Source organism: Equus asinus, chromosome 3 (genome assembly GCF_041296235.1).
Source record: "Equus asinus isolate D_3611 breed Donkey chromosome 3, EquAss-T2T_v2, whole genome shotgun sequence".
NCBI lineage: Eukaryota > Metazoa > Chordata > Mammalia > Perissodactyla > Equidae > Equus > Equus asinus.
The window spans coordinates 12727641-12752657 of NC_091792.1; the positions used below are offsets into that span (position 1 = coordinate 12727641).

At 39.0% G+C, this 25017-nt stretch overlaps 1 protein-coding gene across 3 annotated transcripts in view; it reads right to left on the bottom strand.

Moving 5' to 3' along the window:
* The window catches only part of PDE5A (phosphodiesterase 5A), a 130261-nt gene that overhangs the window by 18905 nt on the left and 86339 nt on the right, over window positions 1-25017 (bottom strand). For all 3 annotated transcript variants that reach the window (XM_044767297.2, XM_070504690.1, XM_070504689.1), the window contains exons 12-15: window positions 17126-17272; window positions 12468-12593; window positions 10815-10909; window positions 2725-2812 (exon numbers count right to left, since the gene is read on the bottom strand). In XM_044767297.2, coding sequence (XP_044623232.1) covers window positions 2725-2812; window positions 10815-10909; window positions 12468-12593; window positions 17126-17272 — 456 coding nt within the window. The remainder of the gene's footprint in view (window positions 1-2724; window positions 2813-10814; window positions 10910-12467; window positions 12594-17125; window positions 17273-25017) is intronic.

Below are 25017 nucleotides of genomic sequence, written 5' to 3' on the forward strand. Positions count from 1 at the left end.
CTGAAACCAGATCACTGGTTAGAGGATAATTAGACACTGAAATTGTGGCATATATCTAATTAATGAATCTGTGATTACAACCATAAACATTATTTTTAAATATTAAATCATTTTAGATTCTGGGCGAGACAGAAAACTATTCAGAAAATACCTTCTGATAGTTTTATTTATTTTAAGATAAAACCATTTCAAGTGGAAAAGGAAATGTCTTTTGGTGTTATATTTTTACTTTCCCTTCTAAAAGCAGAGGCTTTAAATTCTTGTGTATTGGTGCTTACAAAGACAGAATATACAGATAGGTCTACAATCAGATCCCTTATACATTAAGTAATAACATATTACATATTAAGTTATGCTATCTAATAACAGAGGTAGCTATGATAGGAATATTGTTAAATATTATGCTTAAAAAAAAGGTTAGCGTATTTTCTTTCTTTAAAATGGAATAGGATATTAAAATGAAAGTTTTAGCTGAAGTGTAAAGATAGCAAATTCCAAGGAAAGTCCAGATGTTTCTGCTATAACTCGACATATACATTCCTGAAAAGTCTCAGTTCTGAGAAACTACACACTAAAAATAACATGGTTTATGAGAAAAACAGTGTTGAGGCAGACCACTATGCAACTTAATAACCAAAGCAAGACCAGATCAAGAACTGGTATATCTGGAGGTGACCTGGAAGCCCAGGCTGGCCAGTCTGGAGGCTGCCTCTGAGGGTAGGAAAGACGCACAAAAACAATCGAGTGGAAATGCTGGTTTGTGGGGGCCCAGGGAGAACGCAGAAGGAACTGGATTCCTGGGACACTGGGCTGGTCTAGGGCAGGCACCTCCCATGAGCCTTAAGCAGTCCAAAGCAAGGGAGCAAGTGCCCATTTTCAATATTCTTACAATAGAAAGGAAAGGGCTGCATGAGCCAAAGCCAAATGGACAGTGTTTTCCTTTTTTGCTGAAGATCAAAAAGATCAACTCCCATAATTCTGGCACCATACTCAAAAGAACTTGTGTATGAGACAGTACAACTTGTACATTATAGAGACATCATTCACCTACTTACCAATCAGACATGAACTAATTCGTACTAAACAATCACATACTATAGCAAAATAGTCTGTACTAGACCATGTGCAGGATTTATATGGAGGCTGCTAAAATTGGTTGTGTAGCTCTTAACCCTTCACCCACACTGAGGTATTTAAGGAGAGGTGAGACTGTGTTCCCCTTCACCTCAAGTAAGAGAGAGGGGCATGAAGTCCCTGCGATGCTTCCTGTAGTTTAGTGGGGTGGGGTGAGCTACAGTGGACTTGTATGTGATTCCCTCAGAAAATCTAAAAGGCAAGACCCAGGCGGCTGGCCACTCTGATGGTGGCAGTGAGGGAGAGGCTGCTGTTATATGGGCCGGCTTGCATTCTCCAAGTTTTAGAGGCTTGGGGTTGATTTAAGTCCTGTCTTGTTCAAGAGGACCACAAAGAAGGCTAAAGAACCTTAGCAGAAAGGATCAGATTTCCAGGAGCTGAGGAAGGAGTCCTGTGATGATGAAGCAGACACAGATGATCACTCGTATCAAGGGAACATCCAGTGGAAAAGCCCCACGATGAGGGTGCTGAGAGGGACCATGAAATCACCCACAGAAAAGCACTTGGCTCAAACACCTGTGAGTCACGAAGTGGGAGACACTCGTAACATTACCACTCTGGAGAATGTTCTTGCCCCTCCTCTGACCTGTTCTCCCAGTCTGGAGGGGAGGAAACTACTTGGGGCTTTGAGGGGAGAGGAAAGAGTTAGAAGAAACACTATGAAAGAGGCCAGCCAGGAAAGTTAGGGGAGAACCTGAAACTTTAAATCAAGTTCAAAATCTGGACTATTACACAGGACTGGACATTTGGTTTCTAACTTGAAAACTGTATACTGTGTTTTAGGACCTAAAGTAACTAGAGGGCTTCTCCTTACAGTACAGCGACCAGAAAAGTCCTGGGCTCCCTGAGTTTTCTTCTAGGGCTCAAGGATGAATGGCCCCACTGGGCAGATGTAAAGAGATGGAGGTAAACTTGCTTTCAGATTCCATAGCAGGCATTGTGCTTGTTCAACATTATAGTTACGACTTCATTGTCTTATTATAAAGGTAATAGGTGCATACAATAGATAATGTGAATAATGAACAGACCAAAATAAGAAAATAAAAAGTACTGATAATTTAACTAGACAGAGACAACCATTGTTAATGCTTTGGTGTATATTATCTTATTTTCATTGACAGAAATATGTCTAGCGTAGCATATCATATGCTTTCTTACATTAATAAATACTCATTTAACCAAGCTGTTGACTAGTTTCATTCCTTAACAAAACAGTTTGTTAATGGTTAGAAGTTTCAATAAAAAGAAGAAAACGTATTTGTCTTGTGAAAGCAAACCTTTGACAAAAAAAAAAAAAGCAGAATTAACTGAAAGCCATGAAATACCAGTTGTGTTTGTTTCTAATCTGGAATAACCAAATAAAGGTGTGTAACCTGATTTCCCTTATCAGGCAACACTGAGACAGTATTGGTTGTCTAGAGAAGTGAGGCTGTGAAGACCTCAAATGTTTTGGCTTTGCCTTCCTTACCCAAAAAGGAATAAAGCATGCTCAAGAATTTATGATGCTGGGAATAAATCCAAAACTTAAAAATAAAACTGAATTTATAAAAGTCTCTTTTAAAATTCCACAGCCATAAATTAGGTACTTACTGGACTGTTAAGAATCATCAGGCACTGGTCAAAATGATGATGCTCCATGATTGAATGGCAGTAGAGCTGAGCAAGTGGGTGTTCACTTCTGAAAAATATTTTGTTGAAGAAAGAAAAAAGTTTAAAAAATTATCAATTTCCCCAACATGTCAGTTTATCAGTTTTTTATTATTATTAGTTAGCTAAAAAAGAGGCTATTTCACAAAATTAAACTAACAATTTTCTCTCCTTTTCCTGAGAAAAGAGTGAGGTAATCTCTGGGAAATATATATAAAGAGTCAAATTATTTTCAAATACCAGTGTAACTGCTGCCCATTCAAAGTATGAAAAATTTCATTAGTTTTAATGTTGATTAAAATAGTAGAAGGAATAAAGACAAAGGACTAACTTCTCTAAACATGAAAAAAAACCTCTGAAATAGTTGTACCGATAATATTTTTCAATTTCAAAACTGCAGTTAATTTAAAATCTGAAACAAATTTCCATGCTAGCCTTTTATCTGAAACAAGGATGATGGTCAGTGTATTCATGTGTGCCTACATATAAGAAAAGAGTTGACGGAGGTGCAGTTCACTGCGGTGTGAGTGATGAAAGGCAAGGAAAAGGGGGGCATCCCCCAGTGAAGGAAGTCAGTGCACATCCCCCTCTAAAGGAAAGAGGGAGAGAGCTGAGTTAGAACCTCCCCACGTGCCATCCAGGTGACTTCAGTGTGGGACATCCTGGTTGCTCTCTAAACTGAATCAGGGGAAACAGCAGAGATGAGCTGGCTGAGTGGAGAGAAGGGAAGGGATATGACACTCAGTTCATTATATGTAACAGACAGTCACAAATCAAGTTCTAAAGCATGACAAATCTAGTCCTCCACCTCATATTTCTCATGACCCTTCTTCATATGTGAATATAAAGTACAATTTCCACTATTTCTTCTTTTTTAAAAAAAAGTTAAAGTTCCTGAGAATCTCTGTTCGTAAAATTTATAGGACAGGGATTCATGAATTGTAAAGCACCATACAAGTGTTAGATAATACAACTAATTTGTCATTTCTTTATACTTCTATATGAATCCTTATTTTACTTTCCGTTTAATTTGTTGAAGATAAAGAAGCTACCCAAGATGGAAGAAATGTAACACAGGAAAAAATGAGTAGAGTGAGAGAAGCTTAAGGGAAAACAAACAGTAAAATGAAAATAAAGGTAAGAGAATGGGTAATCTCATCTGTTCCTATGGTTAATCTACCACCGACATTGCTGACTCCAAACTGCCATTTTTTGTTGTTGCTCTTGTAACCTTTCCCAAATTAACTTGTCTGCTTGTTTTCTTTGCTCCTTCCATATTTAGTGAGTGGTACTGTGGGTCAGATACTGTGCTTATCAGTGGACAATGGGGTGACATGGGATGGAGTAAAAGAAGATTTAAAAAAAAAATTAAATTTGCTGGAATCAAGACTGGAAATGCATGGAGACTATTGGGAGTTAGTTAGGAGACTACTGGGGAACTGTGCCAGTAACTGAGATAAGAGTCTGGATTAGAGTGACGGAATCCCCAGTAAAGAGAAGCAGAGTTATCTCAGAGCTGTTCCAGAGGTAGACTAGAGACTAGGTTGGGAATAGATCCCGATGTTGGGACCTAAAAAGAAGGGGAAAAGTATGAAGGCTAAATTTCTGTCTTGTCATTTACTGACACAGGAAAAAAGGGAGAAGATGACTAGGGATGGGGGATCAAGTGGGGAGATGACTAGTTGAGTGCTGGATCTGTTGATTTTAAGGTCCCTGAGGTACACCCAAGTGGGTATAAATGTCTGAACTCAGGTCTGGGCTGGAGATACCGATTTAGAACACAACATGCAGATGGCAATCCAAGCCATGGGAGTAGATGAGACAATCCAGGCAGACAGAGTAACAGAGGGCCTAGGATAAACAGAATCGATGATCTCCCTTCTGAATCCTGCCTTGTATTCTATATTCTCCATTTTGGCAACAGCATTTTCTCCTCACTCATACTAGATATGCTGAAGTCAACTTCAGCCTAACAATTGCAGCCTTCCTAATTCACTCCACTTAGAAAAGGAGAAGCTTCTAGAGTATCTGTTATTTTCATTTATATACTTAATTCAGGACATACAGCCAGGTGTTAGCTGTTTATAAGTCTATTACCCTGTTAGGTAAACCTCTTGACTTTGATCAGATTTGTTTTCCCTAATGATAACACTTGCCATTTACCGAGGGGCTATATAACATTTCAGGTACTGTGTTAAGTAGTTTATATTAATTTTTACAATACTTCTGTATAAGAACACTGCTCACCACATCAAAATCCCGAGCCCCACCTCCTACTCCAGCCATTGACATTGCGTCCAGTTTCCTGCATGTTCTAACAGACTTCCTGCAGGTGCCACTTAGAAGGTGCCTTGCCCTGGCCCACGGTGAATACCTCTCACTGCCGCCTTGCAGTTCTCTGACCCCACAGCTGGTGCCCACAGGACTCTCTCTGCACTCGTGCTTGTTCAGCCTGCAGTGTGGAGGTAAGGCTTACAGAGGTCACCTGTGACCAATGGGGTATGGGAGCTTATGGATAGCTACCCCCTCCCCTTTTGTCTCTTTGTCTGTTTGCAACTGTTCTGGGTCTCATTTCATAACAGTTCTCAAAGGCACCTAGCAGGACTGAGCACCAGCCGCCTGCATGGTGGACAGCTGGATAACTCATCCCTCTCCTGGCTTTCCCTTCTTCCCTGTTCCACACTCCCAGGCCTGCATTCCTGCTCCCTGGGATCACATGCACAAATAAGCTAGATGCATGCCAGCTTTTGTCTCAGCCTGTGCCTCTAGGGTGACCCAGGCTGAGAGCTCTCTAACCTTGGCATTTTAACATTTGTTTTTTAGACGACCACAAGTTCAGAGAGATTATCTGTCTTGTTCAAGGTCAATATAAATGGCAGAGCTGGGATTATAACACATCCTCCTCACTGCATCCCACTGGCTCATGACTACAGCACTTTGCACACAGTATCCACTCTCTGACCTAGTTAGAAGCTGGACTAGAAATGCGATTAGGTGGATACAACACAAACATAGTTTAAAACTTCAAACCCACATTACGTTTTTAGACAACACAGAAAGGAATGTTTCACATTAGAGAAAATTCTTGGCTTGTGAATTAGATGAATGCAAATTATTTGTTTGCCTTTACTTACATTCTAAAGTTACAGATCTATCAATCAATAAAAGGGTGACAAATGCCCCAAAATTCTTGTTTACAAAAAATATTCATGGAAAGCAATGTATTCTATAGCTTGTTGCTTTTTATTCTTTCAGACACAAGGCTATGTTGCCTCTTTATTTGAGGTCCTGTCAGAAGGACCCATTTAAACCACTATTGCTGCAGAATTTTATTTCCACACTGATGTCAGTGAGCAGTGATGGCCTGGCACACTCTCCCTGCATTTGCCTCTTGTCCTGCAGTTTGTTGGTCCATCATGCGAATAGCATTAGGATGCCAGTGCAGAAGTCAGAGCAATATTCTAAAAATATAAAGCTTTAGAAAACAATAGAAAATAAAGGCTCTGTAAGAAAAACCATTCCTGCCACCCCAGTATTCCTTTTCACTGACTGTAACAATCATCCCTGATTTTGCTTCTCATCCCATATATATTGCTCTGGGCTCAAATCTCTTTACTCTTTGTAACCCATATCAAGCCTATTTAATTCTTTACTTCAGTTTCTCTCCAAATCATCACTATTGTCTTCTATCAATCAGGGGTTATTTTCCCTTCCCATTCTCTGCAATCACATTCGATGACATATTCAAACTGATGATTCATTTGACCTTTTGGCCCCATTTCTTTGACCTCCTTGACTCTACTGATTGTCTCTTTTCACATCAACAATAGACACTCCTTTCTTTGTTCCACAGCTTCCAGGTGCCACTAGGCATAGTATCTTTGCTGCTCCCTGATCCACTGTGGGACAAAGCAAGATCTTGAACTCCTAGCTGTCCTTAATAGTACCCCCTGTGAAAACAGCTAAAACCTGTAGAGCGTTTAGTTGTGCCAGGTACTGTTCCAAGCACTTTACATTTACTTATTCTCCTTAATCCTCATAGAAAACTCTATGAGATAGAAACTGTCATTATTCCGTTATACAGAGAAGGAAACACAGGGAAGGAGGTTAAATGACTTGCCCACAGTCACATGGTGAGAGGAGGAGTCAGGATTCACATATGCACCCAGGCATCTGACTCGCATTGGCCCTTAACCATAACCATCACAGCCACTGTGTGGTGGTCTAAGGACTAACTGAACTTGTATATATAAAGTGCTAAAAAGAGTTCCAAATGCCAGAAGATAAGGGCTATATTAAGTGTTAGTTTCTATTATTATTACTATTCTTAGCTACTGACATTAGGACTAACTGAACTTGCACTTTATTCATATTCAGATCTCCAGTCTCTCAAGCCCTTCAGCCTTATGAGGTGATCTCATTCCTGGCTAAAATAGACTCTAGCCAGTTTGACCTTCACAAATTGTGATTCCTGTGCTGTCTTTACTGCCCTGTGAAGTCTCTCAGAGCCTGCTGACCCTCTGTTACCACTGTGCCAGTCCGTGACTCCAGCTCACTCCTGCTCCTGTCACAGAGCAGAGAAGACCATGGCACAGAATGAGTTCTCCCAGGACAAATATATGTGGTCTGATTGTGGTTACCAGGAAATTTTTATTTCGATTTTACTGAATCTCTAATTTTGGAAAAAAACATCCATTTGATCATTTTAACTCTTCTAACTACCATCCTATTTATTTTCTCATTGCCAAACTCCTAGCCTCCATCCTTTTCATCCCTCCCAAAGCACGCACACACATGCACACATGCCCCCCAGTTCCTTCCTTTTCATCAATGGCACCATCATTGTTCCACCCTCTGGGAGTGGGAGTCATGATTTTTCCCCCCTTCATGCATATAACTAACTGTCCAATATTAAATTACAAAAAGTTTCTCTCTCCTTTAGTCTCTTCCTGTCTCTCTAACTAATATGTGATTTTCACCATATACCTAACTTGTTGTAACAGCTTTCTAGCTAAACTCTGTGGTTCTAATAATTACCCATTTACCTTGTACCTTATTTTCAGACTTTCTTCCTAAACAATGTCTTTATTACCCACTGCCATGGCTCCTTGTGTTTTTGCTATATCAAATCTAAAATGTACTTAGTTTTGTAGCTGTCCCTCAAAAGGGTCCTATAACTCCTCTTTGTTCATCCTCTCACTTTTCATTCCTAGTCAGTGAGCCTTCTGACTCTAGTCAGGCTAGCTATCATCACCGTTCCATGAAAATGCCTGCCTAATGGTGCTTCTAGAATATCTTCATCCTTTCTCCTCTCCAAATCCTACCCACTTTTAAGACCCCAGTTTAAGTCTTATTCCTCCATTAACAGTGGAGGTAGACTACTAGTCTTGACCAATCTCCTTCTCTGCTGAACACTTACAACCCACGTTATCAGACAACTCAGGACTTGCTAGATGCCTTCTTGCATTGATCCACATTGTTTCATGAGACTATGAAAATTCCCTAATAACAGGAACCACATTTTATACTTTTATAGTTCTCTTTCCGCCTAGCAAAGCACCAGGCCGTAGTAATGCTCATTATCCATCTGCCTAAAATGTAGGATAATTTCACTATTTTTTTTATGACACCAAACCTGGAGCTAACTAAATAAATGCATCTACGACAGTCTTCTTATACTGACTGCAGGCCAAATGCAGAGAATTTCTCTACGTAAACCAAGTGTTACAACTGTGCTTTCTCTAGCGGATGTCTGTACTTCAGCCATTTTGTTTCTCTTACTGTGTATTTTTAAAATAATAATTCAATATCTATCTGAAATCATTCTTTCCTTTATCCACCCATGTGGGAGAAGGAAGCATAATAGTGAACTCTTCCCCCAAATATTCCACTGGCATATTTGCAGTGAATGGCAGTCTTCCTAGTCAAGGAAGGAATCAAAGAACCAATAAGGAATCAAAATAATGAATCAAATAATGAATCAAAACACAGTTTCCTTTACAAGGAATATCTTACTTCAAATTAATTTCCTGAAAAGATGTTCAAGAAGAACAAATGACAGAAGTAGTTCATTTCTAACTTTGCTCCCACATGACAGCCCTTTCTCTTTTTGATATATTACTTTTATTTCTGTGCCTTCTTGTATTGTTTTGGTCTTCTTCATATAGTGTTTGAATACCTGATGAGGTCTGGACACAGTACACCTTTGTAGAAGTTAGTTCTTTATATGGGAATGTTTTGGTACTTTTATTCTTCTAAGAGTCCCTGGTTAAGAAAATCCTACTTGAGGTATCACTCTCTTACCACTAAAACATCCCCAGAAAATTCTTGGCTTCTTCTACTCAAACCACAGGGATGTAGGAAGAAATAAAAATGTCTGAAACTCCTTTAATTTTTTTTTTTAAGTTATTATTACTTGGTGGAAGTCTGCTTTGTGGTGTGTTTGTGAAAGCAAGATTCTGTAGTCTGACTTTTTCCCAGGACTTTTTTTTTTGAAGAGAAGATGACGTTTCTCCAGATGTTTTTCCGGGTAATTATTTTTAAATAAACAAAGGAAAAAATAGCTGTTTTTTTTTTTCACTCTAAAGCAGGGCAACATGGCATCTGAGAGCAATCCTGACACTAATTATCCGTATATACTAATAATATCATGTTCAGTTCTGAGGTAGGGAGGGAACACAGCACTGCTGGCTCTGATCTTCAGGCTATGCTCGTCTCTGCACTATACATCTTTTCATGTCCTTGTTCCCTTTCATAATCACTACTGTGTCAATGTGAGGCTCAGGATCACAAGCACATGACAGAGCACAGGAGACAAAGGACATGTCACCCAGTCAGTTCTCCAAAACCTTAGATTTTAAAGAGGAAGCAGCCAGTCGCTGACACTCAGGCAAGAGCTTGCTATCTTTTCCCATCATAGGTCAGCAGAGGACATGGTTGCAACATCACTACAATTCTTCTTACATGAAGTTTTCCCTTTATTTAGATAAAGGGAATGTGATTAGAGCGCTTCCTGAAATTCCCTCAAGATATCAGACATCTGGAATTTTCTTAAGAGATCTATCCATTAGTTTAATCACTTACATACTTATAAAATGCTCAGTAGGAAGAGATGTTGCCATTAAAACGTAGGCTTTTCAACTAAGTTACTGCAAGAAAATAAAAATGTCACAGTGGCTCAAAAATCTATGAAAAGTGATGTCATCTTTATCATCTCATTTGTTATTGCAAACATCACTTAAGTATGATCTGTAAGGGAGCCTGAAACACTTGTCTGAAGAGATAGTATCTTAGTCTCAAAGTCAACCAAAAAGCGGGCTTCCAGTGACAATGGGACTATCACTAGCATCTGCTGCTAAGCTTTATTTCACATTCATGTACCAGATGTACCAGACATTCCACCTGCTATTGATGTGTGTTATCTTTTAAAACTTACATCAACCCTATGAGGTAGGTGTGCTATTATCTCTGTTTTATAAATCAGGAAATTGAGGTATTGAGAGATGGGCTCCCTTGCCCAAGGTCACACAGGAACCGTGCAGCAGTGGTAGGATTTCAATCCAGGTCTGACTGCAGAGCCCAGGCCCTCCACACTGCTCCACTGCCATCTCTAAGACCAGAGCCTCCTTCTAGTGAGCACTGACTAGGTACCTCGGATTGAGCTCAGCACTTTTCAAATATAATCTTTTCTATTCCAGGGTGAACTTCTACCTTTTCTGAACTAGTCTTAATAGTTTTCCAATGAAGCTCTTAAGCTGAGTGTACATAAACTAAAGCAAAACTCTTGGTAATTATCAATGAAATAAGATGCTCAACACAAATATTTTTTCAACTTCAGACGAGAAACATTATCAACACAATACTTGACTTGCATTATTTTTTCCATTTCCCTTAAATAAAACCAGAGTACACTATGGGACCTTGACCAATTGAAATTCTGTACCATCAAATTTTGCTGTGGCTTTTACTTTAAAAAAGACAGCCCTACAATTTAAAAGAAACATTTTCTTCTCTGGCTGGGGAAAACGCCTTACCGCTGTATATAAGAGTTATTCACCCCACGGTGATCCAGATCGTGGCTCAGTGCGGCAATCAGCAACGCAAGTATCTCCAGGTCAGTCAGCTTGTTCTGCATGATCAAAGGCATTGGAGGAAAGAAACAGAAAGGACAATTAGGTAAAGCGCATTATACTACCTCTTTTCACTAATCACGTATTTTCTTTCTCACTGCTATGTATATGTACTTCTGCAGTCACAAAGGACTCATCCTAGAATCCCTGATCTGCAGGAAATCAGTTGTCTTCAGAATGGGATTATCACAGATGTCACTTAGCAACAGAAAAAGCTGAAATGCCTCAAACAGTCAATAATCTATCCATCTATAGTAAATACCATTAATTCTTAATTATTTACATATATGTGGAATAATCAAAATAAACTTAAAGTAATTGTTTTCTCTCTGCCTTTTAGTTCCCTGCTGATTCTGCTGCCTTAACTCTCTGCTCTCAGATGCTGTGTTCTTAGGGCACAGAGATAAAGTGAATATTAAGCAAAACAACAGAAAAAAAGCAAATTAGGAATGAAAATTTGGCTTCTAAAAATTGATCAATATATGCCAAAGCCACAGATAGGTTATTTTTTAATATCTGCCATTTGTATTATCTATACTACTGTTCTCCTTCATTAGTAAGAAAACACAGGTTGAAATTATTATCAGCTCTATTCTGGAACTCTCAACACTCTAGATAGTATGTTTATAACATACACAAAAATCATCATTTTGCTATTCTTCACAAAAAGCAAGGATTGTCTTCAGAGGTATAATCCTTATGACCTTTCCATATCCCCAAATAAGTTTACCCTATTTCTTATGAATGTTTGCTATGGCAGGAAAATACTACTATGATATTTCATATGGCTTCTTGGACAGCAATCACTTCTCTTAGCTCTAGCCAGTTAAAATGTGCACCCTATGAAAGTAGAGACAGAGAATAACATTTTTAGAATTTATTACAAAGAAAAGAGCATGGAAGCTCTGAATTAAAAACAGTTATATGATGGATGCCTGGAATCACTTACCTAGAATAACTAGTCGATTCCCACTGAAGTTAGAATCTAAGGACAGAGATATGGATAAAATTTGGCCTGGAAAGGAATGAATTACTTGAACGTTTTCTGCATTGATCTTCCTTGTAAACAGTCTCGGTCAATGTATATGAAACCAAAACCCTTTCCGTGAAATAGTACTTATAAAGTTAACTGAGTGCTCCAGAGAAAATGTGATAGAGAACCCTGGACTTATCTATGAAGCCAAGTTCAGGACTTGAGTGGTTTCTGAGGAATTCTACTATGGAGCAGGCCGAATGTGAACATGAGAAATTTACTACTTATACTGTGGAGTTTTCCTCTGAAGGAAGTATTTATTTGCTCAAAGACTAAGTTAAACAGGTAGTTCTTTTAAAGATTTTTAAAAATATGCCATATATATTATATATGAAAGAAAATTACTAACTATTTTGCCATACTTATCTTCTTTAATTAACAAAATGTAATTTATCTTGTAAGTAGCAATAAATATTATTCTCAATCATCATTAGTGCACATTAAAAAAACTTGAAAGAACATGCTGTAAATTATACTACTAAAGCAACAAAATGTCTTAATGTATTAATGGCTCTAAAAAATACCTGAATTTTGCCTGCCTTTAGAGCAGCAAACATGCACTGGGCCGTATTAAAGGCATGCCTCCAATTATGGTAGGCAACGTTCTTCCGGTAATTCTTCTTAACACTCAAAATCCATCTGCAAAGAACCTTTAGGAGATAAAGCGTAAGTAGATACAATAATTGCTAACGTTCATCCCACATTTCCTATGTTCCAGGCACCGGACAAAGTATTTACATCCAACCCTTATGACCCTGAGGGAGGCACTACTATTTGGATCATTTTACAGATGAGGAAACTGACATTCAGAGGTAATTTGCCCAAGGTCGAGTTGCTCATTAAGGGTGGGGCCAGATTCAAACTTGAGCAGTCTGTCTCCAGAGCCCACCATGTTAACCCCCACAGTAACTAAATTAGATGTAAAATGCAAGAAAGCACTAAGAAAGGTATTTTTGGCATAGGTAGGGCACTGACGGGCTTTTTAAAAGATATTATGTGCATGTGTCATCAATTAGGAGAGACAGCTAGTCACATACGTGTGAATTCACTTACTGAGAGCCATGCAATCAGCCACTCAAAAGTTCTTCTCAGGCTCCCATCTGTATGTCTGTGAAGGTATTTAGTGCAAGGCTCTGGGGGTGAACTGGGGGCAGGAATGTCACACATGTCCAAGGACAAACTGGAGCTCCAAGTCCTGATGCAATCATTAGATCTTTGTCCCTTTTAAACTATGCTTAAATATTCAGGCAGAGTTACTGCTTGGTTACCAAGAAGTAATTTTTAAAAATAATATATGCAAAATAAAGCCCTAGCGTCCATATGAAAAAAAATTATTTTAAAAGATGGGAAAAAAAATTATAGACTATTTGGAAAATCTCACAAGCTGGGTTTAATTCAGCTTCTAAGTGGTGAAGTCAGTAAAATCCCCAGGGACTCATGGGCCCTAAGCATGGTTATTTTGTGTTTGTGTTAGCGTCAGAGCCTGCCTCTCTTCAATTTTGAATGATTTACTATACTTTCGGGGATCTGTAAAAATAAATATGTGCTTCTCCCTACGTATATCACTGGAGACATTTCAAACACAAAGGACATTGCCCCGGGGAGTGAAGAAAGTACCAGGGAAAAGAATGTTGCTCTAGCAATGAACACCACAGCATGACTGGCTGCAGAAGTAGGCCAAAAACGAGGTTTCTTCATTGTTGGTAGAAATTGCTTATAGAGGATTTGGTAGGAAATTAGTGCTTTCATAGCCTCCCTTTTCTTTTCAGGCCTTTTTGTTCCTGTTTTATCACACAGTTCACAGGGAATTCTGATAACAAAGAACCCCAAGGTCCCCAAGCTCCTTCACCTCCAAGTCACCGTCTTTTCTAGAGGATTTCAGTGTGCCTAAGACTGATGTGTGGTAATCCCAATACAGTGCAGCTTCTTTCACCATGACCATTTCTGAACAAAGTCAGTCAGGAAGGTGACAGAGTCATCGTATTAGGAGAATCTTAGGTAAGAGCCATAAACTTTCTTTGAAATGCTTAGAAACTGTGCAGTAAAGTGTTGTAGAAAATTACTGGTGATTAATTAAAGAATCAAGGAAAATAAGCAGGAAAACCCAGAAGTTTAACCTATGGGCATTTCTTTTTACTAATCATAAATCTGTAGATATAATTAATAATTAAATATGCACATATCATATAATGTGAAATAATGACCCAAATGACTCTGAAGCATAATTCCAGGTGGACTATTCTATTAAGCTTCTTTTAAGATGGGCCTGATAGAATTGGGTAACAGTGGATACAGTAGTTAGCAACTAGATTTAAGTACAGTTTGAGATTCTATTATCAAGATGTTCTTAACAGCATTTAGGGAAATTATGGTCAGATCTGCTAAGTGGTTGGTGGATATGCCTGGCATGTTCAAATCTGTAATACAGTCTTTTTTGTACAGGGCTATTGAATCATTATGTACAGTTTGGATGACTCTAGGGAGCATGCTCAATGTGCTGCATCAGTCTCCAACAATTACGAAAGCTTGCTAAGTCCTGAGTGGCATACGCAAGGTGCTGTGGGAGAAAGGGAAGAAACAAAACACAGCTCAGCTCCTGCCTTCAAGAGTCTCAATCACTAGTGAAAATATCAAAGTGCACAGAAAAAGGAAATAAATATATCAACATAAAATTGAGAACACGAATTTATAAACTGTCAACAGCATTCCAAGTGGCATGAAGTCAATCCTAGGATTCTCCCAGGAACAGAGACTTTTGAGTCAGGCTCTGAGGAAGAGAGAACTATGTTGTGGCATAAAATGAAGCAGACTTGGAAGTGGAGCAGCCCATTTAGGGGAGGAATGACACGTAATAAATAGATGGTAAAAATCAGCACAGCACATGCAGATTGGTTCGAGGAGAGTCAAGACTCTTATTTCAGAGATCAGCAAGAGCAATGGTTGCGATGGTCATAGGAAGCCAAGCAGAGACGTGAAGATTTGACATGTTTTGTGGAGGAAATACTCTCTGTCAGGGCAGCTTCATGATGCTACTATCCTCTCTAGCACTGACATTTTAACGTTAGCATCCTAAAATTATAGGGCAAATAATATCTGAAAAAACAAAACAGAATTGAGGCACTAAGGCAGGAAGGCCAAGCGGAAGGACTGCAATGTTCAAGTTGATGTTGGCCGAAATTAGAATAGTGATTATTTAAACAGAAAAGGAGAGAAGATGAATGAGACACTGAGGAGAAATATCTGCCCAATGGAAAAAATTCAAGAAAAGGTAAGAATAAACATTGCTAAGGAAATTCTGAGTGACTATCTTCATATCCAACACTCAAATGCTATCTAAAAATAAAAGTTTTTAAGAAATAAATCAACTTATAAGAATTTCATAAATAGGTACAAGGACCACATTCCTTTGTTCTGGCCAGGCCCTTTCAACAGAATCATTACTAATTTAAAGTATGGGAGATTTCAGGAATGGAAAGGGATTTGAGATGCTATCTTAGTTTATAAGGTCCTAGAATAAGCAAGAAGCAGAAATGAGATTCACATTTAGAACTTATGGCTCTAAATGAGGTCTTCATTCCATTAATAGAAAAGGCTTTTAAAAATGGGCCCTACAACCTACAATAGAGAAATTTGATGGGGTGATATAACTACAGTCAAATTTGGCCTAAGGAAAGGATAACTGACATGCAGTCCACACCTGTATTAAACAAAATATACAAGTGTATACACATACACCTGCATACAAAGAGACACTCACACAGATGCATGGGGAGTTCTCACAAGATGCCCACAGGGAAAGGCATACCATGATCCCCAATTAACAGATTACCACACTGAGAATGAGGGATTAATTGCCCAAGAAAAAAAAACTAATCACTAGTAGACTGTGACTACAGAATCCATGAGCTTTCTAGTCTATCATGCTGTCTCAATTTCTGCATTTGTAAAACAGGGACTAAAATAACCAATAACGTTTCTGGAGAACTTCTCGAAATAATTAAATGACTGATATCGCTTAATCAACACACTGTAATAGGAGTGAAGTCTTCTTAGAGAAGAGTCTACAGACAGTTGTTCTTTGTTTTCACCCAAGAATAATATAAACTTTGGTTAAATTCAAGAAAGAACTAGATTTGGGCCCCCCTAATACCATAAATGACACTGTATTGACCTTAGCTGTATTAGCCCTTAGTTTTTATTCCTGTGAGGCCTCTGAGAGCAAGGACAACTCATCCTGAAATGTGTACCTAGCACAGTGCTGGGTACACTGTGTATGTTAATACATTTTCATTTTATGAATTAATGGATTGGTAAATAGTGGAAGCCTTCAAGGTGTTTAAATTTCCAAATAGGAAATCTGTACAAGGAGACTAGACATTCAACTGACCAGAAAAAAATAAGTTTAACGGCAAATTACTGATTTTTTTTCAAGCAGCCCTTTCTATTCTCCCTTATTCTTTGATGGTATACACATAGCCGTTATGAAACAAAATGGAATTCCCTGATATCGCCACACTAGTATTAGAAGATGTTTAGTTAAGTCTTGCTTTTTTCTGGGAGGCGAATAAGGCAATCCACAGGGGTTAAAATCAGTTTTCATCTTCATCCCATGTGGGTGACCCCGTTCGGACCAAGACCTTGGCCTCACATCAAGCCCCTTTACGCCCTCATTTCCAAAGGAGTTTGCTCCGTTTTGGTCCTTCCCTCTACTGTGTTATTATGACCTTTGCAATCAGATCATGTTACTTCCCTCCTTAAAATTCCTCAGTGACTCACACTTGTTTTCAGGATAAAATCCAAATCCCGCTGCCTAGCTTACAAGGTTATATGTGATGTGCTTCTTACCTTCCTCTCCAGTTGCCACTCTCACCCTCACAACCAGGGCTTCACGCCCGCACCCCTATCTTTCTGTCATCCTGCCTTTGAGCATCCCACTCGCTGTGGGAATACTCTCCCTCTCTTCAACCTGGTGCTTGATACCTGGTAGGAACCCAATAAATGTCTTTTTAATGGTTGATAACTTTCCTTTAAAAATCTCGGTATGCATTCAGTGACAGTATATTAATCACTAAAACTTAAAAATCTATTCCATACTAGCATACAAAACTAATTCTCTCTCTTACACACACACACACACACACACACACACACTCTTTTCCAAAGGACATCACTGCATTCCTACCTCATGTTTCATCTGGAAGTTCTGCACAAGGTTGAGGTCAGTGAACATCCGAATTGTGCACAGTGCCGTTTCCAGGTCAGACAGCTCAAAGTCACTGAAGCTGAAGTCAGTAATTTTAAGGGTCTGGGCAGATGGTACCACAGCAGCCTTAGGTCAAGGGAGAAGAAAATGAAATAAAGCTGTTAATTAAAGCAGCAGAGATTCAGTAAGTTTTCTCGCTTTGCTACAGGGAAATAGCACACTGTGATTATTTTTTCTTTTTAATGCAGTACACTAGAAATTTTCTCATATAGGAGCTGCTCCCATTTTTTTTTTAACTGAGCCACATGGGGATAACTAATATGGTTCCAGGTAGACAGGTGGAGAGTGGGTGGCTGCCCTGAGATTGTACCTAGAACAGTGAGAAGAACTAAGGACTCCAGTGATCTGGCCACTTTATCCCTTCCCAGTCTTACTCATTCAACAGATATTTACTGAGTAATTTTTCTGGACCAGTCCCAGTACTAGCTGAGAATCAAGTGGTGAGCAGGACGATAATGTTCTAAGCATTTTACATTTAATTCTTAGGACAACCTTATGAAGTGAATATTCTAGCTCCACTTTTCAGGTACAGAAACTTAAGCACAAAGAGGTTACTTTCTTTACCCATGGCAGCTCAGCTAGTTAAGGAATGGAGCCCGGCTTCCAATCCAGGCAGACTCTCCTGCTCTCAGATTTGATACAATCTACTCTAGAAACTAGCAGCAGGTGCTTCATGCAAGCCTGATCCTAAGAACCACCAATGATGCCTATTAAAATCCTCAGTGATTCTGATTTAGAATGTCTAGGAAAGGGAAGCCAGTTTGGTTTTTTGCAGGGGGATCTGTTTTTTTTTTCATTTTTTTTTTGGCAGAGGAATAACATCTGTTGCCAATCCTCCTCTTTTTTTGCTTGAGTAAGGTTAGCCCTAAGCTAACATCTGTGCCAATTTCTTCCACTTTATATGTGGATCACCACCACAGCATGGCTGACGAGTGGTGAAGGTCCGCACCCAGGATCTGAACCTGCTAACCTTGGCCGCCAAAGTGGAGGGCACTGAATTTAACTCCTACAGCACAGGACCGGCCCGGGATCTGTTTTTTGATTAACATCCTTGGCTTTGATTTGATAATCATTTAATGGTAGTAAACACCTACATTTCTTCAAACATACCTTTCTCTTTTTCATCAATGTTCCTTTGTACTTTCTGCTTCTCCTGTAAAGCGCCTACACTCTTTAACTGATGGACTCCTTTAAGACACAGTTCCCATTCCAAAGAAGGCTTAAATGCCCTCCAGAGCTGACCCCACCCTGGGAATACCTGTTTAATTACACAAAATTCACTACAATGTAATTTCCTGTTTATCTGTTTCTTACACTGGGATCTACAGGCAGGGCTGTGTCTTTACCCATCTTTGTATCCACTGTGACTATTGATGAATAGAGTTTTGATATTTGTTAATATGAATATTTATTAAATAAATGAGAAGAAACAAATCTCATTCCCTTCACTTATTTTGAGTCAATAAGTTCTTGGTTTAAGGTCCCAAAACCTCCTAGGAGGATGAAGTCTGTTAACCTGAGCTAGAAAACTAGCAGACCTGGCAAGTATATTCCAGTCTGTTTTATTTGGTACTGAATGTTTTTAAAATTCACCAAATGTGTTATACTGTTTAAGAATTGGGAGACTTTAACAAGGGGAAAAAAAAGATTTCTGGCTTCTCCTGAAAAGTCAGGCCACACTGAGCCCCAATTTCCACGAAGAAACACCAGCTAGAGCCAAGGCGTCTGGCCCGCAGGTAAGCAGAGCTGTCAAGCTTCTCTCCTAGATTTCCTGCCTGGCCCCGGAGGCATCAGAACTTGCAGGAACCCCAACTCCTCCACCCGCTTGACCATTTGCCCTGCCAGCACTTTAACTGCTTTAGCCAGATCGTGCTGAGATTCACTTGATAAAAAGTGGCTTTAATTTGGTACAGGACAGAGGAAAGAATTAAGAAATCTGAATCAGGTAAGTTCCGTCTCTTTAATGTTTTTACCTCAACTCCCCCCAAACCCCTTAGGTTTCCTATAAGTATCTGGGATATCACGACTCAGGTTTACCTCCAACTTTTGTGAAGTAAAAAGGTCAAACTAATAAAATCTTATGGAACAATCTAGGGCTTTCCTCTGCCAATCTGAGAGTGCTTGCACATTCTTCTTGCTCATGTTGACCTTCACATTTTCCTTACATACACTAGATGTGTTTAAACTTTAAACAAATGTCACCCCCTTCATACTCCAAACTGAGAATCTTTTCCCAAGTCCCAGATTCACAAAAAAATATGCGTCCTGTTAAGTCAGTTCCACAGGCTAATGCGTGGGTTGAATTATGGGAAAAGAGAAAGAATTAAAATATTTAGATAAAAGGCTTTGTTGTTTACATCTGCCTTCAACATCAGAGACGGAGCAGTCGACTCAAGTGGAACTCGGAAGTGTGGAGGTGGGAATAAGCCCACCTTTTAACTCAAAGCAGATAACAGCTGCTTCCCTTAAACATACTGCACTCCACAAGGGGACAGATGTTTTTCCTTAGGGCATCATTATTCTTACAGCAGGGTTTTCTTTCCTTCCTTCCACAAAGGATATTCTAAATGCTACAGGATAAAAGCAGCCAGCACAGCTTGTGCCTCTCTCCTTTACACACTCTAATTCCCAACCTCTCTCTACTGAGAGAGAAGAACCTTTTCTTTGGCTTCTTCAGTCACGCCACACCACGACTTAACCTTCCTGAGCTGACCCAGTGGGGACTTGCTAACATTTTCCTCCGGAACCTTGTGGTCAGTGATACAGATGTTCAGAATTCTTGGGATTAATTACTAACAAGTCATGAGAAATGTCAGACACCATTTAAAATTCATTTAAAACTGCTTCCTTGACCGTTACAAGATACTTCAACTTTCTGTTTGCCTTGGAAGACCCTGGGGTAAAGGTGATTTAAATAAACATATAACCTATGATTCTTTCTTGCCATTTTATAAAACAAAATATTCTACATTTTACTAATAGTAGAGAATAAAGTCTGTGGTTTTTCTGGGATACGATATGTATATACAAATCTGGATTTTCACAGCTTCTTTCAGTGATGGTTTGATTTGTTAGAATTTGCAAAGTGAGATTTCTGACTTTTTCTTCAGGGGATAATATAACATTGCATTGTGGTGTTGAAGACTAACAGAAATAACATATTTTAAAGATTCTGTAAAACAATGAAGTGCTATAAATGTGTCTGTATTATGGTATAATAATCCAATTCAAAACTCCTGGGACCATAACCACTTAACACATCCAGTTCTGCCTGTCCCTCCACATGTGGGCACAAGGCCTGGGAATTCCCAGGCAACCGCGTTTATTTAGTGCTTTAACTGAATTCTATAGAGTCTAGAGTTAGGAGTTTTAATTTGTGTTAAATTAACCAAATATGCAAAAAAATACACAAAGCCCACTGGGTTAAAGATTCAATCTGGCAAACGGCTTGGTAGTATACTCCCAGTTTTCTTCTGAGATCTGTAATTGTATCTGCCACTCAAATAATAAACTAGTTTGCCTCTAGTGACTCTAAAGGCAATTCTTCATTTAAGTCACCTTTTTATGAAGCTTTTTCTAATGCCTTGGCCCCTTTTCACCATTCTTACAAAAATTTTTTTGAAAACTCTCTGGAAGTGAAATTCACTAAGAGTGGAACTGGATGTATCTTTGGGAGTAGGAATGGATTGGGTTAAAGAAAGCAGTGTTCAGGGTTATAAAAATTTTTAGTTTCTCAGTGATCTTTAATCAAAAACAGTTGTTCTGAATACCATCTGACTGATGAGGAGTTAAATATTAAACTGATCACCAGCTGACAATTCTACTACATGTGCATTTCAGCATTAGATAATGATCATAAAAAGAGAAACTTAAAAGCAAGGTGAGGCATGTGGTAAAAAGGCACGTTTGCTATTAAGCATTCTAGTCCCAATGTTCCCACTGACTTTGTCACCCTGAACGAGATGTGCAACGTCTCTGCCTTTTTTCTCACCTATAAAATGAGGACGTTGGATTAGGTTGTCTCTAAGGGTTAATATTCTGAGTTTATGGTACATTTATCTCTGTGTGCACAGGACTCCAGTATTTCTTACTGCCTGGTCACTTTGGAACCAAAAGCCACGCATCTAAATCTTGCCAGTGACCTTCCTGTACAGGGCCCAAGCTCTGTCTCTGATTCTCTCAGCATTTAAGGGAAATGGATGGGTGCACCTTAGCTGTTATGGTTATGTAGTGTTTTTTATGCTTGATTCCACACACAAAATTTCCACTTTTTAGCAGCTCTGGTAGCAAGTTACTTAAAATGGTCAATTCTAGATTATTCCCCTCAAGTAGAGAATTGGTTATACTTTATAAACAAAAGGTTTACATTTCCTCTTATAACACATGGTGCTTTCTTCCTCCAGTAAGTTTTCCACGTACCTCTTCTACATAGGCCAATTTAACAATGATTGTAGACTTTCTTGAGTCCACATTATCAGAATGGTTTGGGCAAAAAGACTTGGAACATGACAGCGCACACAAAAATCTTGATGTTGCTACTACTAGATCTTGAGAACTGATTTTCCTCCCGCTGTTGCCACTACTAACAACAATAATACTTAATGGGGGCATATGTGTCAGGAATTCCGGTCACCACAGCTCTGTGAGGTATATTCTTTTATTATCTTCTTTTTACAGATGAAGAAACTGAGGCACAGAGAAGTCACATGTTTGCCTGAGAACACAGAGCTGGAAGTTGAACCTAGACGCCTCCCTCTAGACCCGTGTTTTTAACCGTCATGCTTTTCCACGAAAATGAAAGTTGGTGATGAAAATGTATCTTCGTGCCCCTTGACATGTCTGCTCTGTCACTAGTTAACAGGCACTTTTATATATTTAATCAACTATTAAGGTATTTCTAGCTTCAAATTCATTTTAAAGAAAAAGAAAGGAAAACCTTGTTGAATGGGTTGAAGGAATTTGAGTAGTGTTTTTCAGGCTTTCTAAAAGTCTAGATTTTCCAGAATCTACTGGGGCATTCAGTCCTTCAACAAAACATATAAACCAGGATCTTGTTAAGCAATCACTAAATGGTAGTTATTATTATTATTATCAGCCTGATGGAGATAAAAGACACATAAATAACTGAAATACATTGTTTTTTAAGTGCAATAACAAGTATGTTGGTAGTTTGCCCAAGTGATTCCTAACAACACAATGAAACAGAATGTAAATACACATTTAACTACTTTTTTTAGTCACTTGTGATGGTTAATTTTATGTGTCAATTTGACTGGCTACAGGCGCCCAAATTAAAGACTGTTTCTGGGTATGTCAGTGAGGGTGTTTCTGGATGAGATTAGCAGCGGAATCAGTGGACTCAGTGATGACCGCTCCCCAGTGTGGGTGGGCATCATCCATTCCCTTGAGGGCCTGAACAGAACAAAAGGCAGCAGAAGGAAGAATTTGCCCCTTTACTACCTGCCTGCTTGGATTGGGACGTCTCATCTCGTCTTCTCAGGCCCCTGGACGGGGACTTACATCATCCGCTCTTCTGTTCTCAGGCCTTCAGACTCGGACTGAACCACACCACCAGCCTTCCTGAGCCTCCCTCCACCTCGCAGATGGCAGACTGCTGGACTCTCAGCTCCCGTAATCACGTGAGCTAATTCCTCAAGTAAACCTCCTCTGCTATCTATGTCCTGCTGGCTCTGTTTCTCTGGAGAACCCTGACTAAGACAGTCACCTGTGTTTCTAAAGTCAAAGCGAATCCTTCCTGAGCTTTATCAGTGCCTTACTTAAGATAAATGAAGTCCTGCTTTTCTTCAACTATTTCTTATTATAAAGGCCATTCAGACAACAAAAGACACACTGGTGTCCCTTTTATACAAGAGTGGAGGGTGCATTTTGTGTTTACTCAATTGAGAAATGAAACTTTAGGAAATAATACAGTTATAAAGTGTATAGTCTCCCTGAAACCCATAGGCATGTGTTCATGGAAAATAATACACTTGGGTAAAGGAAATATAATGATCATTTTTAAATTATTGAATTTCTTATTTTTGGTGGATGCCTCATGAAAAGGTTTATATTTGGCCTGTGGCAAAGTCTCTGGTAACTTCAGAAGAAAATAAAGACACATGGTTACATGGCTACACAATTTGCTCAATTGTATAATCTTTATACAGGAAAGGTCACACTGCTATCAAAGGCATTCTGCCTGCCTTAGGTCTAGAGCATCAAATCCCCAGAGCTAAAATCAAAATGAAAGAAACAAGTCCTGATAGCCAACTGTTAGGAAAGGGCTCCTTATTCAGAAAGTTATTTATTAAAATAAGTCTAAAAAGAAGGGCAGCTACTGAACTTGTCTTCCATAAAATGTCAAATTCTTCCAAATAGCTTTAGTGCTTTATAAAGGCGTTTTGTTATATTAATACTCCTTGATGTTTATTCAATATAAATGTTAAGAGGAAAAGAGATTTTCCTCAGTGATTCATCCTTTAAGGAAATTATTTTCAGGGATAAAATTAAGATATTTGATGCATTTATTGGCAGCTAAAAGGAGAGAGAGAGTCAGGTATCTGAAGCTCTCCTTACCAGTCCCTGACCACCCCCACCCCCACCCCCAGCGGGGCACTCTGCTTTGCAAAACACTCTGGTTCCAGTCTTTGAATAAAGCCACTTTGACAGCCATCACACTACACTTTACAGAAGGCTAATGTCTCTCTTCCCCACTTGTAATATGCACAGAAAATGTGTTTTTAAAGGAAAAAACCCATACAATTTGTTTACAAAGCTGTTAGAATTTATCTTTCTCAGAGGGAAGTGAATCCAAATACCAATGAGAAAGAAATCTACTCTAAAAGGGAGGTGAATATGCAACCAAATCTTATAGAGAATAAAGAAGTGAATATGGCACAGTAAGACTGGATTAATATATTTTCTTTGGTAACTATACCAACATGTGTTATGATTTTTCCTTCTTTCTAACATTATATAAATAGATTCCTTTAAACCTCAATAGGGAAGAGGCACCCACTATAAAAAACTTGGATAATGAGCGTACAGTTTTTCAAAACCATAGAAATTATGTCATAATGTCAAGATTCTGATAAATTGGGACTAATACACACAGATCTGGTTAGCATGCAGTTAGTAAATAAGAAGCTCAAGAACAGCGCCTCCGTACTCTGGAGATAAGATTAACATTGGAAGTTATCCATTAGTAAAATCAAAGCAAAACAGCTAAGATAGCTTGTCAGATAAAAGCAGGAAGAATAAACAAAATCTATTAAGTCTTGCCAATGTGGAAAAGATACAGCCCAGTTAATGTTATAGACACCTATAAAAATGAATGTACCAACAGATGGTGTCCAGGAAGTCCAAAGGACCCAGATTGTTCCACAGTATTTCTAGCACTGTTTGAGGAAGAGGGTGCTTTACTGGACGCCATAGGTTCCTATAGTTCAGTGACACTGCTTATCAAGATCAGAGAGTCAACTCTTCTTTGTTATCATCTGCTCAAAATTCCCCATTTATAATTTGGCTACCCATATAGATTTTCCTAAAAAGTGAGGGAATGTGATGATCATCTTCGTAGAAGGAATTGATCTATGCTCTAACACTGACTTGGGCATCAGAGACTTGGGTCAGGTACCTGGCCCTGCCCCTAAGTGTTGTTACTGCAGCAGTCACACACATGCCTGATCAAGAGGGTTCATGTGAAGTTTCTGGCTCTGAGAGATTACAGTCAAGATGAGGTACATTCTGTCCTAGGAAATCCTGCCTAAGTGGTTTGCGCCTCCCTCTCACTATTTTGATATAGAAGACCC